Source organism: Cervus elaphus, chromosome 22 (assembly GCF_910594005.1).
Source record: "Cervus elaphus chromosome 22, mCerEla1.1, whole genome shotgun sequence".
NCBI classification, from domain to species: domain Eukaryota; kingdom Metazoa; phylum Chordata; class Mammalia; order Artiodactyla; family Cervidae; genus Cervus; species Cervus elaphus.
In genome coordinates this window covers 53,130,050-53,146,712 of record NC_057836.1, presented here as the reverse complement: position 1 = coordinate 53,146,712, position 16,663 = coordinate 53,130,050, and the positions used below count along the sequence as shown (strand labels likewise).

The window sequence follows — 16,663 nt, the reverse complement described above, 5'->3', positions numbered from 1 at the left end:
GTATTTGGGGAAGATATGGAGCTTATTCTTTCCATGGATTCCTTTTTCCAAGGGATTTTCCTGAATTTTCCAGTTGTTCTGACAGGTTTTGGCTTTGTATATTTAATATTTCAAGCCTGTCCAGCTTCAGCTGTCTGTCACTTAAGCTATACACAGTTGTGGAGTGCACTTGGTTTAAGAAACCTTCAGACCCATAGCTCCAGTTCTTTAAACTCAGTCTTTCTAGCATATATTTCTTTCTGATTGCTGTCTGTGTTTTAGATGGAGCTTTTGAAATCTTCCCTATGCTTGCATAGTTTTGCTGTCAGCTAGGGATTTTGGGTATTTATGATCTCAGTTGTTTCCAAAATTTCCTCCTTTAAATTTCTAGCTGTTTTCCCAGCTCTGAATTCCAATCTCTGGCATCTTTAGTCACGTCTATTTTCCACAGCCATAGTCATGAGACTTGGGCCAGTAAACCTCAAACTTAATTCATACCCTTCTTATTGCAGTTCTTTTAAAACTAAATGTTTCTCCAGCTTCTATTTTTGGATACTTTCCAGTATCTTTTAGTAGTATTTAAAAGTTTTAATTTAGTATTTAATGCTTGTTATTTAAGCAGTTCACTTGATCAGTCACTATTTCTGGAAATCACAATTCCTCTATTACTGAATAACCACAAACTTGAAATTCTTACCCTTTTTGTTTCAGTTCTTCTAAAATTAAATTCTTCTCCAGCTTGTGTCTGCTCTTGGATGCTATCCAGTGTCTTTACATACTTAGGTTTTAAAAAATTTACCTAATATTTTGTAGTTGTTACCTGTGGGAATTCATATTATTAATTCTGTAGTAGTAAAAGTGGCAAGGCCTTGAAAAGCTATGGCTAGCTAATTTGAAGAAAAAGACCATTGAATGCCCTGGTTTATCATTTAACTATGAAGGTTTAGTCATATATGAAAGAATTGAAACACATATTAAGTTCTCCCAAATATCATTTTTATCTTGTGCTTCAACAGTCTATAGTTCCGTGTTTTAGGGCAGTTAATGTCAACAACAACTACTTGCTATTATTTGTTAACATTTGGTTGAATCTCTTTCTTTTAATATTCAGTTGGTTTCTTGGTATTATGAAAGTCAGTATCTTGTAATACTTAAAAAATTTAGCAATTTATCTTGCTCTGCAAAGAGACATGGGTATAGGACCAAATAGTGCCCATAGGCCCATGCCTTATGCTTCAGGGGACTTCATTATTGGTTATTATTTAGTGGCAAATGTATGTAGGGGAATGAGATCAAGTCTTATCAGAAATGCAGCTGTATATTGTATATCATTTCTTAGAAGACATTTTCCAGCAATTATGGTAGTTGTTATTTACAGATTTTCATTGATGGCAAGTTAGTTTCATGAGCAAGGATATGTTCTTTGTCCAAACCAAATTTTTGATTTATATGGCAATTCTCATTTCCCAAAGAGCTGAGTGAGAAATTGTCATTGAATGATCATAAATATTTTACTGCATATTAAAAAGATTATTTGTGAATTTAGAAGTCTTCAATAAAGGAAATATTTTATTGTACAGGTACGGTTACTAGCAAAGAAAATTATCTACTCATATTTAAACCTGCTAGTGAATTCGAAGAATGACTTGGCTCTGGCTCATATTCTCAATATTCCTGATAGAGGACTTGGAAGAGAAGCCTTCACTGATTTGAAACATGCTGCTCGAGAGAAACAGATGTCTATCTTTTTGGTATGGACATGTTATATTTTCAAGATTTTTTAGAGACTCTGAACTGTGGATCCATGTACCTTAATATAGAATTCTTATAACTATGATAGAACAACTTTTAAATTGTGAATATGTGTTCTACCTTGTGTATTTGAAAGTCTTTTGTATTTTTTTCTTACTATATCCTTCAAAGTTAATAAGGGAGAATTTTCTAAAGCAGTGTTTGCCTTCATGTTTTCTGTAGAATGCTAGTGCAGTTAAATTTTCCTGAAATAAATTATTTCCAGAGGCAGAAGTTCCTATTCAGTGCTCTTTGAATAAATATTTCCAAGGGCAAAAAGTTGGAAATCATGTATACCCTTTTTGGATATACAGAATGCATGAGCATTCTTTTGCATCAAAAGCTCTGAGAAGTCCTGCCATAAGGAACTCTGCATAAATTAACCTTGCTATTTAATTTGTTGTTTCCTAAATAATTTAACTATGGAAGTTTTCTCAGATTACTTAAATTTCAGAGATTTTTCTTTTTCTTTCTTTTTATATACTTTGGAAAATGCAGCTTTAGAACATTTTGGTTTTGATGGAGATGGCCTAATGTATAACCATCAAGCATGTATTTTTTATCAGAGCAAAAGCAAGGCCTTTTGAACTACACATGGTCAAATAATCCTAAAATGTGAAAGCTAGATGGGGCTTAGTAATTATCTCATCTAACACTTTATTTTACAGATGAAGAAGCTAAGATTTAGAAAAGTTGAATTAATTGTCCATCCTTGAATAACTCAACACAGTTGGCACTGAAAAAAATCCCTTTTTTCCATATAACAATTCTGGTAGCCAGTAGTTAATCTATTGAAGAATATATTTATTCTTTATAGAATATCACTGTCTACTTCTTTATAGACAGTGATATACTTTCTTTCTTTTTTTCCTTTGGCTGCTGCTGTGTTGTAAAGCTCACAGACCAGGGATTGAACCTGTCCCTTCTACAGTGGAAGTGTGGAGTCCTATCACTGGACCACCAGGGAATTCTCAACAGTGACATACTCTTGGGAACATATTCTTATGCCCTTAACTTGTCCCTAACTTGACTCTTCAGTCTCAGTTTCCATCTGTATGTTGCCATCACCCTGGCTGGCACAGCTTCTGCATGACACCTGTTTTTTTTTTTGTTATTTGCTTCTGAATGAAAATGTAGCATGAATCATAAAAAAAATGCTTCACCTTATCTATATACATAGAAATATGTAAATGTACCTGGGTTCATAAAATATGATGTAGTTTTAACTTACTAAATCAGTAAACATAACCATCTGTTTTAATTCATAGGTGGCCACATCGTTTATTAGAACAATAGAGCTTGGAGGGAAAGGATATGCACCATCGCCATCTGATCCTTTAAGGGCACATATAAAAGGATTGTCTAATTTTATTAATTTCATTGACAAATTAGATGAAATTCTTGGAGAAATATCAAATCCAAGGTAGGACAAATATGTGTTATTGGTCTGTCTTTAAAACTTCACAAAAAAAAAAAAAAAAAAAAACTTCACAGAATCAAGTGGATAGAAAAATAGGAGCTATTGAGATGATCAAACATCAAACCAAACTAGGAATGAGAAACAAAATTCCGGATAAGGAAGGCGGCATAATTTAGTAAGGAGGGATAAATTAGGAGTTTGGGATTAGCAGATACAAACTATTGAATACTATATATGAAACAGGTGAACTACAAGGTCCTATTCTTTAGTACAGGGAACATTTATCCTGTGATAAACTATATTGGAAAAGAATATGAAAAAGAATATGTATATGTGTAACTGAATCCCTTTACACCAGAAATGAATACATTATAAATCAATTTTACTTCAGTTTTAAAAATCTAGATTAATAAATTATAATCACATGACTATTCCACCTAAATTCTAGATAAATGCTCAGTTTAGAGAGGCAGAAACTGAATTTAGTCACATTGCTGTTAAGTAGCACAGTTGGGACCTGAATTCAGTTCTGACCCTGGAACCCATTCTCTTAACCGCTGTTTCAAATTATTCTGTGAAACTTCTTTCCGTTTTAAGATTCCGAGAAGAATTCTTCTCGGAATCTTGTTCTGAATTGTTTCCTTCATCATCTTATGCTCGTGCTCAGTCACTCAGTCGCTTCGGACTCTTTGTGACGCTATGGACTGCAGCCAGGCTCCTCGGTCCATGGGGTGTTCCCAGCAAGAATACCGGAGTGGATTGCCATTTCCTCCTCCAAGGAGTCTTCCCGACCCAGGGGTCAAACCCATGTCTCCCATGTCTCTCCTGCATTGGCAGGTGGATTCTTTGCCGTTGAGCCACCGGGGAAATCCCTGTCTTATATGGGTATCTATTACAGTGAAGTGAATTTGGAAGAGGATTTGAATATGACTTATAGTTAATATCAGTGACATCTTCTGCACTTCCAAATAATAAATTGACTGGCCATTTCTTCTCAGACAACAGATAATTAATTTTAAAGAATATTTTATTTTTAGTAAAACAAAATAGGTATATTTTGTTAAAGTCAAATGGTACTACAGACTTACGGTAATTAAGTCCTCAGAGGAATCGACTTGTAATATTTTTTGTGTTTGTTTCTATATTTACCTCATTTAAATGGAATTTTTATACAGCTGTTTTTTTATTGGAATATAATTGCTGTACATCATTTTGTTAGTTTCTGCTGTACAGTACAGTGAATCAGCTATATGTATACATATATCTTCTCTCTCGTTGACCTCCCTCTCACCCTCATCTCAGCCATACAGGTCGTCACAGACCACAGGACTGAGCTTCCTGTATTCTGTAGTGGGTTCATACTCGTGACTTATTTTACACATGGTAGTGTGTGTATGTCAAGCCTAATCTCCCAATTCATCCCATTCTTCCCATCCCCCCTGCATCCACATGTCTTTCCTCTCCATGTGCATCTCGATCCCTGCCCTGGAAAGAGGTTCATATGTACCGTTTTTCTAGATTCCAAATATATGTGTTAATAGATGATATTTGTTTTCCTCTTCCTGACGTACTTCACTTTGTGTGACAGACTCTTAAGTCTATCCACGTCTCTACATAGCTAAAGCTAACGTAACTAAAGTGAAAGTCGCTCAGTCGTGTCCAACTCTTTGCAACCCCATGGACTATACACTCCATGGAATTCTCCAGGCCAGAATACTGGAATGGGTAGCCGTTCCCTTCTCCAGGGGATCTTCCCAACCCAGGGATCAAACCCAGGTCTCCCACATTGCAGGCAGATTCTTTACCAGCTGAGCCACAAGGGAAGCCCAAGAATATTGGAGTGGGTAGCCTATCCCTTCTCCAGCGGATCTTCCTGACCCAAGGATCAAACCAGGGTCTCCTGCAATAGTTGATTTACAATGTTATGTTAGTTCAAGTATAAAGCATTCAGTATTTTTGTAGTTTATATTCCATTATAGGTTATTATAAGATATCGTGTATATTCCCTGTGCTATACAGTAAATACTTCTTGCTTATCTGTTTTATGTATGCTGCTACTGCTAAGTCACTTCAGTCGTGTCCGACTCTGTGTGACCCCATAGACGGCAGCCCCCCAGGCTCCCCCGTCCCTGGGATTCTCCAGGCGAGAACACTGGAGTGGGTTGCCATTTCCTTCTCCAGTTTTATGTATAGTAGTATCTATTAATCCTATACTCCTAGTTTATCCCCACCCACTGTGGTAAAACCATAGGTTTGTTTTTTAGGTCTGTGAGTCTGCTTCTGTCTTGTATATACGTTCATTTGTCTTATTTTTCAGATTGCAGATGTGAGGGCTATCATTTAGTATTTGTCTTTCTCTGACTTTACCAAGCATAATATTCTCTAGGTCCATCCACATTGCTGCTAATGGCAAGATTTCATTCTTTCTTATGGCTGAGTAATATTCCATTGTGAATATATACCACATTTCCTTAATCCAATTACCTGTTGTTAGGCACTAGGGTTGCTTCCTTGTCTTGGCTGTGTTAATAGAGCTGCTGTGAATATTAGGGTACTTATATCTTTTCAAATTAGTGTTTTCAATTTTTCCAGATATGTAGCCAGGAGTAGAGTTGCTGGATCATAATGGTAGTTCTATTTTTAATTTTTAAAGGCACCTTCATACTGTCTTCCATAGTGGCTGCACCTGTTTATATTCCCACTAACAGTGTTGAGGATTCCCTTTTCTCTGCATCCTCTCCAGCACTTGTTATTTGTAGACTTTTTGATGATGACCATTCTGACAGGTGTGAGGTGATACCTTATTGTGGTTTTGATTTGCATTTCTTTAATAATTAGCGATGTTGAACATCTTTTCATGTGTCTGTTAGCCATCTCTATGTCTTATTTGGAAAAATGTCTATTCAAGTCTTCTGCCCATTTTTTGGGTTATTTGGGTTTTGATAGTGAATTCTATAATGAGCTGTTTGTGTATTTTGGGTATTAAACCCTTGTCAGTCTATGCAGCTGTATTTGAGTTTCAAGTTTAGACATTACCTTTTAACTTCCTACCATGGGAGATGAGGATTTTCCACCAGCTCCCTAACCTCCCAACACTCCTCTTTTCCTCTCCCCCTCCTTCCACTCACATAGACACTTATGCACACTTGTTGTAGCTCTGTAATTATTGCCTGCAGCTAAGCTATATTATTATATATACTATTATGTTAATTATATCAATATCATATTAATTATATTAATCATATCATTTATATTTATTATATATTAAGTATAATTAATATATTATTATATATATATATTATATTACCAGGGCTTCCCTGGTAGCTTAGAGGGTAAAGTGTCCTCCTGCAATGTGGGAGACCCAGGTTCAATCCCCGAGTCAGGAAGATCCCCTGGAGAAGGAAATGGCAACCCACTCCAGTACTGTTGCCTGGAAAATCCCATGGGAGGAGGAGCCTGGGAGGCTGCAGTCCATGGGGTCGCAAAGAGTCGGACACGACTGAGCGACTTCACTCTCCTTTCCAAGCTATATTATATTACTATTATACTTCCTATCTTGTGTACATTTTTGTTTTTTCTAAAATCAGGGATTACTTTTTTCTTCTGCTTTGCTTTTTATACATTTATCATTAATTCTTTACCAAGTTTGCTGATGAAACTATACAATTTCTTCTCTTTATTAGGTCATCTATCAGTTCTGGATTTTGCCCTTACAGACATTTTTTCCTGAAAAGTCATCTGTCTTCTTCGTTCAGTCTGTGTACTTTTGCTTGCCAGGCCTGTTTCAGAATGTCACACATGAAGCTTTATCACCTTGTGAATTTTCTTTGCCCCTGCCTTGTTTTCTGGATTTCATGACTTTATTTTTTTTATTGGTTAAACCTTTTATTTTGCTCAAGTAGTTTCCTGAGAAAAGGTAAATGGGAGATAAATATCATTACTCTCACATGTGATTGTATGTGATCTTTATGTTTTATTTATCTCTTTAAGATTATTTAATTTTTATGATCATTTTTTTTTTCTTTGTTTCACTTTCTTTTTTTTTTTTTAATTTTTTTTTTTTTTTTTATTAGTTGGAGGCTAATTACTTCACAACATTTCAGTGGGTTTTGTCATACATTGATATGAATCAGCCATAGATTTACACTTATTCCCCATCCCGATCCCCCCTCCCATCTCCCTCTCCACCCGATTCCTCTGGGTTTATGATCATTTTTATCTGCTTCCTGGATAGTCTTTGTTTTATCTAAGTTGAGTGTTTTTGTTTCTTTTGCCCCCTTTCAAGTTAAAGGTGCTCCTAAACTGTGGGGTGATTCTAGACTGTTGTTTCATATTTAAGAATGAGGCCTGATTAGAACAGCATAGTCACACCAGTTGGCTTTTTTATTGGGGATTCTCCAAATGTAAATAGCTACAGGTCTTTCCTTTGGAACTTACCCACAAACTTCCACAATGGCATCCTTTAGCCTCCTTCTGAAAGTCGTCCATCTGGCTAGCAACATTCTGGGATTTGAAGTAGGGTGACTTGATTCTGAGTCACCCAGCTGAACATGCAGACTTTTACTCAGTCTCTCTGTCTTCAGTTGTTCGTGCCTCTAGGTCTGGAGCCTCCCTGGCTTAGTTTCTTCAGCATGATCCTGCTTTCCATTCTGAAGTGAGAGAAATTCACTAGTCCTGACTGCTCAGAATAAGACAGGAGACTTAGGGGTCTAAGTGTTCCTTGTATATACTGTTAATCAGCTTTCTTATTTGCAGTGACACCTTCACCATAGCCTTCAGTATTGCCTTCAGTTTCTGAGATGACTACTTCTTGGTGTCTCTCTGAGCAGTTTCTTGGCTTGTAGCTTTCTCTGTTCTGGGTAGTCAGTTACCACTTTTCCATCTGCTCTTCATCTTTCTGTAGTTTCATAACATGTCTCTACTCTTGACTATTGTCTCCTCTCTCACACTCTTTTTCTTTATGGATTTAAAATCTTTGCCTTTTTTGTTGCTTTAGTGGTACTTTAGAAGGGAGCAGATATAAGTGCATATATTTAATCCATTTGTTGTGATTACATTATTTTTTGGAGGAATTTCTGGTTGGCGTAAGTTAACAGGGTAAAAGTATATTTGTACATACACTTTTGTACAATAGGGTAGAAGTATGTTTTAGAGGCACCTTGGATAAGAGAATAACCTTCAGTTCTTCAATTTAGCAGCCAATTATTTTGAATATTCTATTTTGTCATCAGTTCAATTCAGTTGCTCAGTTGTGTCCGACTCTTTGCAACCCCATGGATTGCAGCATGCCAGGATTCCCTGTCCATCACCTACTCCTGGAGCTTGCTCAAACTCATGTCCATCGAGTTGGCGATGCCATCAAACCATCTCATCTTCTGTTGTCCCCTTCTCCTCCTGCCTTCAATCTTTCCCAGCATCAGGGCCTTTTCCAAGGAGTCAGTTCTTCATATCAGGTGGCCAAAATATTGGGGGGTTTGAGCTTCAGCATCAGTCCTTTCAATGAATATTCAGGACTGATTTCCTTCAGGATTATTTGGTCATAATGAGTAATTATTAATACTCTATATTCTAGAGAAGATACTGAAGAAGTGGGTGTCTAAATAGTTGATTGAGTAGTCTTTATTTTCTTCTGTAACATGGTTTTTTCATGTGTTAAGTATATATTCATTTCATGATTTTAAATAGTAAAGTTATTACAAACCAAAGACATATATTCTGTTTATATAATAATAGAAGGATATACAGAGGAAAGGACAATTGACCTAGTTTCTGGGAGCCAGGGATAAGATTGTCAGGAGAATTTACCTGAATGGTTGTTACAGTTGAGCTTAATCTTGAAGGATGAACTTGAAGGAGTTAAACATACATGGAGAATGGGGGTGACAAAGTTCAGAGGAGAAGGGAGGGTATTTCCTACAGTGAGTATAATTAATATAGGTAACCTGTTGGGACAGAGTTTCATTGATTATTCATTTTGTTTTGTAATTTCAGCTTCTACCAGTCCTTCTGTTGTTGTTTAGTCACTTGGTCATGTCTGACTCTTTTGTGACCCCATGGATTGTAGTCCGCCAGGCTCTCTCTCCATGGGATTTCTCAGGCAAGAATACTGAAGTGGGTTGCCATTTCCTTCCCCAACTAGTCCTTTAGCCCCAGTCTATAAACATTATAAGAAAAAAACAAGTCGTCACCTCTGTTTTTGTCACTTTCTTTCTTTTATAGCTCAAATTCTTGAAAACATACTGGCTTTTATTCCAATTCCCAATTATTTTCCCTTCCAAGTGCTAATTATTTGAAATATGTTTCTCATGAGGCTGTAAACTCTGAGGACTTTATTGGTTTTCTTCACCAATATTCCCTAGCCCTAGCACAGTTTCTGGCATAGAATAGGCACTCAATACTTATTTATTTATCTCTGTTTTACTGACTCACACTCATTCACTTTTCCACTCTACTGAAGCTATTCTACCAAAACTCTTTTATGATCTTCTAGCTGTCATAGTTTCTGGTCTCTTTTGAGTCCTCAAATTTGATCATTTTCTTTCATAGAACTCTTTTCCCATTAACTTCTGAGTTGTCATTCTCTTATTTTCCATCTGCCTCTCTGACATATATGCAAATTCTAATCCATATTTCAGTGAAATTCAAACTCTTTTCCTAGCTTCAAAAATACGTCATTAAAACAAACAAACAAAAAAAAAAACCCACGTCTTTTAACTGCCTGTATATTGTTACCTCAATGGGACGTCAGACTTAGCATCTCCCAAACTAAATCTTTGTCTTTCCTGGCGAGCCTGCTTATCCTCCTAAAGTACCCAGCTTGATGAAGCCTCTTTTCCTCTAACTATCCAAGCAGAATTTGGAACATATCTTAAACTACTTTTTTCCGCTTTTTCTATCCCTTCAGTTGCAAAGATCCATCAGTTCTTCTTACTTAGCATTTTTGATACTTTCTCTCTTATTTTTTTAACCTCTATTCCTATTGCTACTATCGTATTCCCGCTTTTCATCGAAAGTCTGTTTTCTGTCTTTCATCCTTTTTTGCCTGGATTTTTTTTGTTTACTTATCTCTGAGTTGTTCATTCTGCCTCCAGTCTTGAGTTGCTCCATCCTGTCATCCTCACTGCTGCCAGGGTTTTTAAAACAACAGATGTTACCCCCTTAATTAAAACCCTTCAATGATTCCTTGTTAGGTACAGGATGAAACTCCAGAAGTGTCAGTGTGATGTACACATTTTATGCTCTCCACCCACTGCTTGTATCTTACCCTGGCCTCTCTCTCTCAACCTTACAACTCAGAGAGAAAAATATGTTTAACCCTTGTAGCTTGTCTTATAATAGGATGGTGCTGGTAGGGAATCACAGTAATCTTTGAGTTCAAGGAAAGGTGGACGATAAACAGACAGGGAAGGAATCAAGATCATGCTTGCCTCCCCACTGCCAGCTCTTGATCAGGCCTTCTGAGCTATAGTATGGCTGCATTTCTATACTTTGCCAGTAGGTGCCACCATAAAATGCACTCTATACTTTCACCTGAAAAACATCTTAAATTAGGGGTTTCAGGTTACATAAATTAGTTAGTTCCCTGTTCAAATGTTTAAAATTCTATGTTCCCATTTTATTACACAACTTTTCAGTGCACACCTGCATTTTATTTATTGCACTAAATATTATACATTTATAGGATGTTAAGTCTGATTGAAATTAGCCAGTCTAGAATCCTAATGTTACATTTCTCATTTCAAAATAGTTCAGAAGCATTTTTGATATATTTTATATAGCACCTTTAATCACATTTAATTATTAAAGATATAATTTGTTATGGCAAATAGTTACCAAATTCTTAAAGATGTTAGGGAAAAGGCAAGTCATTCAATATAGTAAGTGAAAGAAAGGGATGTCACTCAGTCATGTCCGACTCTTTGTGACCCCATGGACTGTAGCCTTCCAGGTTCCTCTGTCTATGGGATTTTCCAGGCAAGAATATTGAGGTGGGTTGCGATTTCCTTCTCTATTCTATATAGTAAAGATAGTCAATAATTATAGTAAAATATTGCCAATTATTTGTATTATTGCTTATTATCCTCTTTCAGCCACTATGTTTTGATTCAATCTTAAGGATTTAGTTGTGTTTTTCCTTACTTGCTTCATTTTTCTGTTTCTGCCTCAGGGCCTTAATGTGATGCATTTAGTAGTCAGGAACTTTAGTTTATTTCTTTCTCACCCACATTCTTCCAGAGTAGTTAATTTCTTCCGAGATGCTTTCCTGAAGACCCCCTTCTTTCTTACCTCCCCACTTAAATTACTGCTATACCTTCCATATCTCATTGTATCAAATGATCAACTGTGACCTTTTAAAAATAAATATTATATTCATTTTGTATCTCCAGTGCCTAGCACAAATGTCCTGGCATCATTTGGGTTAAAACTTCAGGAGTTTCTTAGACTCTAGAAGCAAGAATTTGAATTATGCTACTGTGTTGCTGAGCAGATATTTGAAGAGCTAGTGTTGGCTCTTGTTATGAATGTATAGCAATAGAAGTCATAGCACCAGTGTTTGTGGTATTTTGTTAAGGGTCAAAATGCTGAGCTTGGCAAGCATCTGAAATACAAATCTTACAAATTTTTCCTAAGTACAGTTCATCCAGGGGATTATATCATCTTTAAAATTTAGAATATTTGGTCTTGTAGAAGGAATGAGAAAAGAAGGCAAAGGTGACTTTTATGTTTAATATTATTAAAAGCTTTTCCTTTTGTTCTTATAACTGACACTATGACACTCTTTCATATTTGATTATGCTTTTGAATCTTTTCCAGAACTCTTCCATTGGAGATTAATTCCCAGAAAAAAACACACAGTGTTTAACTATGTTTTCATTTTGACTACATTTCATCCAGTTATTTTCTATGGTTTTGATTGAAAATTAAGAAAAAAAACCAGTTGGAAAATGAATGTTTGTTTACATAAAGGAATTCTTAGAGTTTGTTCAGACTTCTAATTACAGATACATGGCAGACTAGGTCCCCTGATTGACCCTTCCATTGAAAATAATATTGCTGAATAACATATTTATAAACTAATTCTTAAATGTATTGATTAGGAGGTGAATGTAATGAAAATGCAGGCCAAAAACAATGGGAAGGAAGAAAGCCAGAGAGGAAAGTCAAGAAGGGAAGCCAGCTTTTATTTTGGAAGTACTTGCTGAATTTGGTGATTTGGAGGATCTGTTTTTATAGCCACCAAAGTCTAAAGGAGCAGGGGGACAAGCCCCGGGATTGCTCAAGGTGGAGTGTCTATTTGGGACATATAGGACAAAAGGGCCACTACCCTTTTCAGTGTAAAATGAACTAAGAATAAGGACTTTAACTTGATATAGGTTTCTTTGAGAACCTACTTAATGATAAAATGTTTTAGCATATTATGTAAGATTTAGAACAAGACAATAGTTCCTGCTCTCATTTCTTTTCAGCATGACATTAGATGTCCAGTTCAGTGTACTAAGGTAAGAAAAAGAAATAGGAGATATAACAATTGAGCAGAAGAAATGAAAGTCTATTTAGTGATAATATGAATATGAATCTAAATGCAAATTATTAAAATTAATGGTAGAGTTTAACGGTGTTGCTAGAGACATATCAATTTAAAAAATTGTATATCTATGCCATAACCAAATAGAAAAAAAAATTTTTTTTAAAAGCTTCAAAAATACAAAATATTGTAGAATAAATATAAATAAAACTCATACTAATGCCTACCCGCTTGGAAGGTTCAGACTCTGGAAATTTCTCGCACTTAGGGTTTGGGTCCTTATCACATTGCTACTAGAACTTTTTGTCCTCAGGAAAACCCTCATGCATCCTGCTTACCAGTCACAGCTTCCAGCTTTCCACTCCAACTTTTGTTTGTCACTTTTTAGGGATGATATTGGGTTGTACTTGTACATTTTCCCTGATTCCTACCAAGCCTAGTGGAATGTTCCCCTAGAGTAAATAGTCTGCCATAGTGTAAGTTGAAACTAAGTGCTTTTCTACACAAATAATAATATAAAAATAGTAAAACATATGTCTTTTATTTTACAAGTAAAAACTTCAGACTGTTGCTTGTATTGTTGTTGTTTAGTTGCTCAGTTATGCCTGATTCTTTATGACTATGGACGGCTGCCCGCCAGGCTTCTCTGCCCATGTGGTTTTCCAGGCAAGAATATTGGAGCTGGTTGCCATTTCTTTCTCCAGGGGGTCTTTCCACAGCTCTTGCCACGTCTTCTGCATTGCAGGTGATTTTTTACCACTGAGCCACTAAGGAAGCCCTGTTGCATGTGATGCTATTCTGTGTTGTCCTTAGTTGCTCAGTCCTGTCTGACTCTTTGTGACCCCATGGCCTGTAGGCCACCAGACTGCTCTGTCCATGGGATTCTGTAGGCAAGAATACTGGAGTGGGTAGCTTTTCCCTTCTCCAGGGGATCTGCCCAACCCAGGGATCAAACCCAGGTCTCCTGCCTTGCAGGTGGATTCTTTACCATCTGAGCCACCAGGGAAGCCCGTTGTGTGTGGTAGTGGTTATTTATTCAATAGAAATATCAATTATTTCTTCTCTGTGCCAAGTTAATGTGAAGATTAGTAAAATATGGTTCCTTTCTCAAGGAGCTAATTTTTTCATGAAAAATTTCCCAAGCTTGTCTAGTCATAAGAATCACCTGTGGTAACTGCAAAATAAATGCAACTCTTTAGTACCCTTTTCTGGAGATTGTGATTCAGTAGGGTGGGCTCTAGAGTTGATCAGATATCATTTACAACTAAATTATTTCCTTCAGCTTTCAAATCAAGGAAGAAGTAACTTACCTTATTGAAATAACTCGCTTTAGAAAAACTTTTAAATTTTGTTTCTAATGGTTCTTATGCTTTTCTTAAATGTGTTACTGTTTGATTCATAAGATCAAAGCCATATTCTTTGAAAAGTGTTGATTAACTCTGAGCTTTATATTTTCAAGCTTATAAGCATATTGTCATCTCAAAATGTTATTATAAAAGTGATCTTATTTCTATTTTCAGCATTGCGGGGGGTCGGATACTCTCAGTGATAAAGATGCAGCTGATTAAAGGCCAGAACAGCAGGGATCCTTTTTATAAAGCAGTAGAGGAAGTTGCTCAAGATTTGGATTTGAGGATTAAAAATATTATCAATTCTCAACAAGAAGATGTAGCTCTTAGTACCACTGACATCAGTCCTGCACGGGTAATGAGGTTTTTATTTTTTATTATCCTTCTATACAAAACATTATCTTTTCTAGTGGCTGTAGAAATGATTTACTATTGCTACTTAAGTCAGAAGAATGTTTCCTCTGTTATAAGATGATGTTGAAAATGTAAGTTTCTCAATAGGATTATGCAGGATTATGTTCAAGTTGGGGAAATCATAACATCTATGGGACAAATTATCTCTGTTTATCAAAGGAGGGCACTGGATAATCTTCAGTATCCCTTGTAGCACTAGAAATTTATAGTTCTTGAGGGATATTAAGGTGTTTTGTCATATTTTTCAATAATTATTTTTAGAGAACAATTATTTACTCATTTACTCAGATGTGAAAGAGTGGTTTCTCTGGTTATGATCCCAGGGCTAGGCACTCCATAGAAAAACCACAGAAATGGTTTTTATTCAGCAGTTTATTTTTCTTCTATAGGATTTTTCTATTTCCATGATCTCTTATTTTCTATCTCTGTTGCCAGTTTGCTGCTAATATTAGGAATTTTTCCTATACTTAGTAATCTTTTAATTATATGTTCCAGAAAATTTACCTCTTTCTTGTTTTTTTTTAACATAGTCAAACATTATAAGGTTTTATAAATATAGTTTTATAGGAGAAATTGACTACTGTGTTTTTAATTCTAAAACAGAATTTTGGAGTATGTGTTACAATAATTCATTTGTTGCAATTTAACTGTTCAGGTAACAAAATCCTCTTTTCCTTAGATGTAATTGTGATAGCCTGTGTATGAAGGAAGACTTTCACTTAATTTTTGTAATTCATTTGTTTATCTCCAGTCCTTGTGCACTATTTTTAGCTGTTTTCTGTAACAATGCATGCTTTTAGTTTAATTTGAAGGCAGGATAGATTCTGGGTTGTTTTCCCACGTATTTTGTGTGTATTAACACTTCCTATGGCTAACTTGGCTCAAATGACAACCAGGTTTGATTATGTCAGGGACTATCACAGTGCAGATGTGTAAGAGCATCAGTCTCTGCCATTTCCTATCACAAGAAATAAAAATGTAGACAACTTGGTTCTTAATTTCATGTTTTCATCCACACTGAAAATCTTTGAAAAATATAATTCTATCATTCTCAATGGAGTTAGTATTAAACAGTATGTACTTGTTTGGTACCAATGATAAATGTATATTAAGCACCAGTTTTTGATAGGCAGTTTGTTAAAATTCTGGAGCAGCTATATGTTACAGTTCACTTGGTAGCCCACGTCAGCCAAGTAGAGAAAGGAGGCCAAGACCATGTTGATGGAACTTGAAGAAAATGGTGCGTCTGTAACAGATGACCCCGAAAGGGCAACGCTTGCTATTTAAGCACAATGGCCAGCAGCCCTCTGGTTAGGCACTATCATTGTCCCTATTTTACCTGTGATTTAACTGAAGCACAGTGAGGCTGAGGAACTTTCCCAGAGGTTTACAGCACACACGACTAGCTAGTTGGTATGAACTCAGCCAGAAATGGCATCAAAGTTTGTTCTTAATGTGTATCTGTGTGTAGTATTATCATATGTTTTCCCTATTCTTCTGTCTAGTTACTAAGTTTTTCCAGCTCTCCCCTTTTAATCTACTATTTCTTTATCTCCACTGCTACTGTTTTAGTTCACTGCTACCACCTTCTTCATTTCTGAGCTGGACTATTACAGTCTCTTAATTTGTGGTCCTGTGTCCCAGGTCGCTCAGTGGTAAAGAAACTTCCAGCCAAGCAGGCGATGTGGGTTTGATCGCTGGGTTGGGAAGATCTCCTGGAGAAGGAAACGGCAGCCCACTCCAGTATTCTTGCCTGGAAAATCCCATGGACAGAGGAGCCTGGCGGGCCACAGTCCCCGGGGTCCCAGAGTTGGACACAAACTTAGCAACTGAGCGCACACGCATGCCCCATGTGTAATAACAGTCTTACCCTGGAATATATTTATACATTTCCTTCATTGCTATCTCTTTTCTAAAATGTAAAAAGTATCATTTTATTTCCTTTTTTTAATAAAGTAAGAGGTTTTAACTTTGTATGAGACTGACTTGTAACTTCTTTGTCTGATATACAAAGCTTTCCCAGGCTCATCTCACAGGACTCTCTCTATGTTACCCTTCTTTGCTACCTGGTCACTGAAAATACCATATTCTTTCTTACCCCTGTATGTCTCCTCTGTGAAACCATCCCTGATACCAGGGTAAATTGGTGTGCTTCCACTGCATAAGGTATACATGGTCTTCAAA

The 16,663-nt window shown here is 36.3% G+C and overlaps 1 protein-coding gene across 1 annotated transcript in view; it reads left to right on the top strand.

Annotated features, from left to right (window-relative positions):
• Nucleotides 1-16,663, top strand: part of LOC122680225 (PARP1 binding protein) — a 61,375-nt gene that overhangs the window by 27,158 nt on the left and 17,554 nt on the right. Inside the window, exons 5-7 of the mRNA XM_043881374.1 lie at nt 1,560-1,730; nt 3,039-3,193; nt 14,237-14,420. Coding sequence (XP_043737309.1) covers nt 1,560-1,730; nt 3,039-3,193; nt 14,237-14,420 — 510 coding nt within the window. The remainder of the gene's footprint in view (nt 1-1,559; nt 1,731-3,038; nt 3,194-14,236; nt 14,421-16,663) is intronic.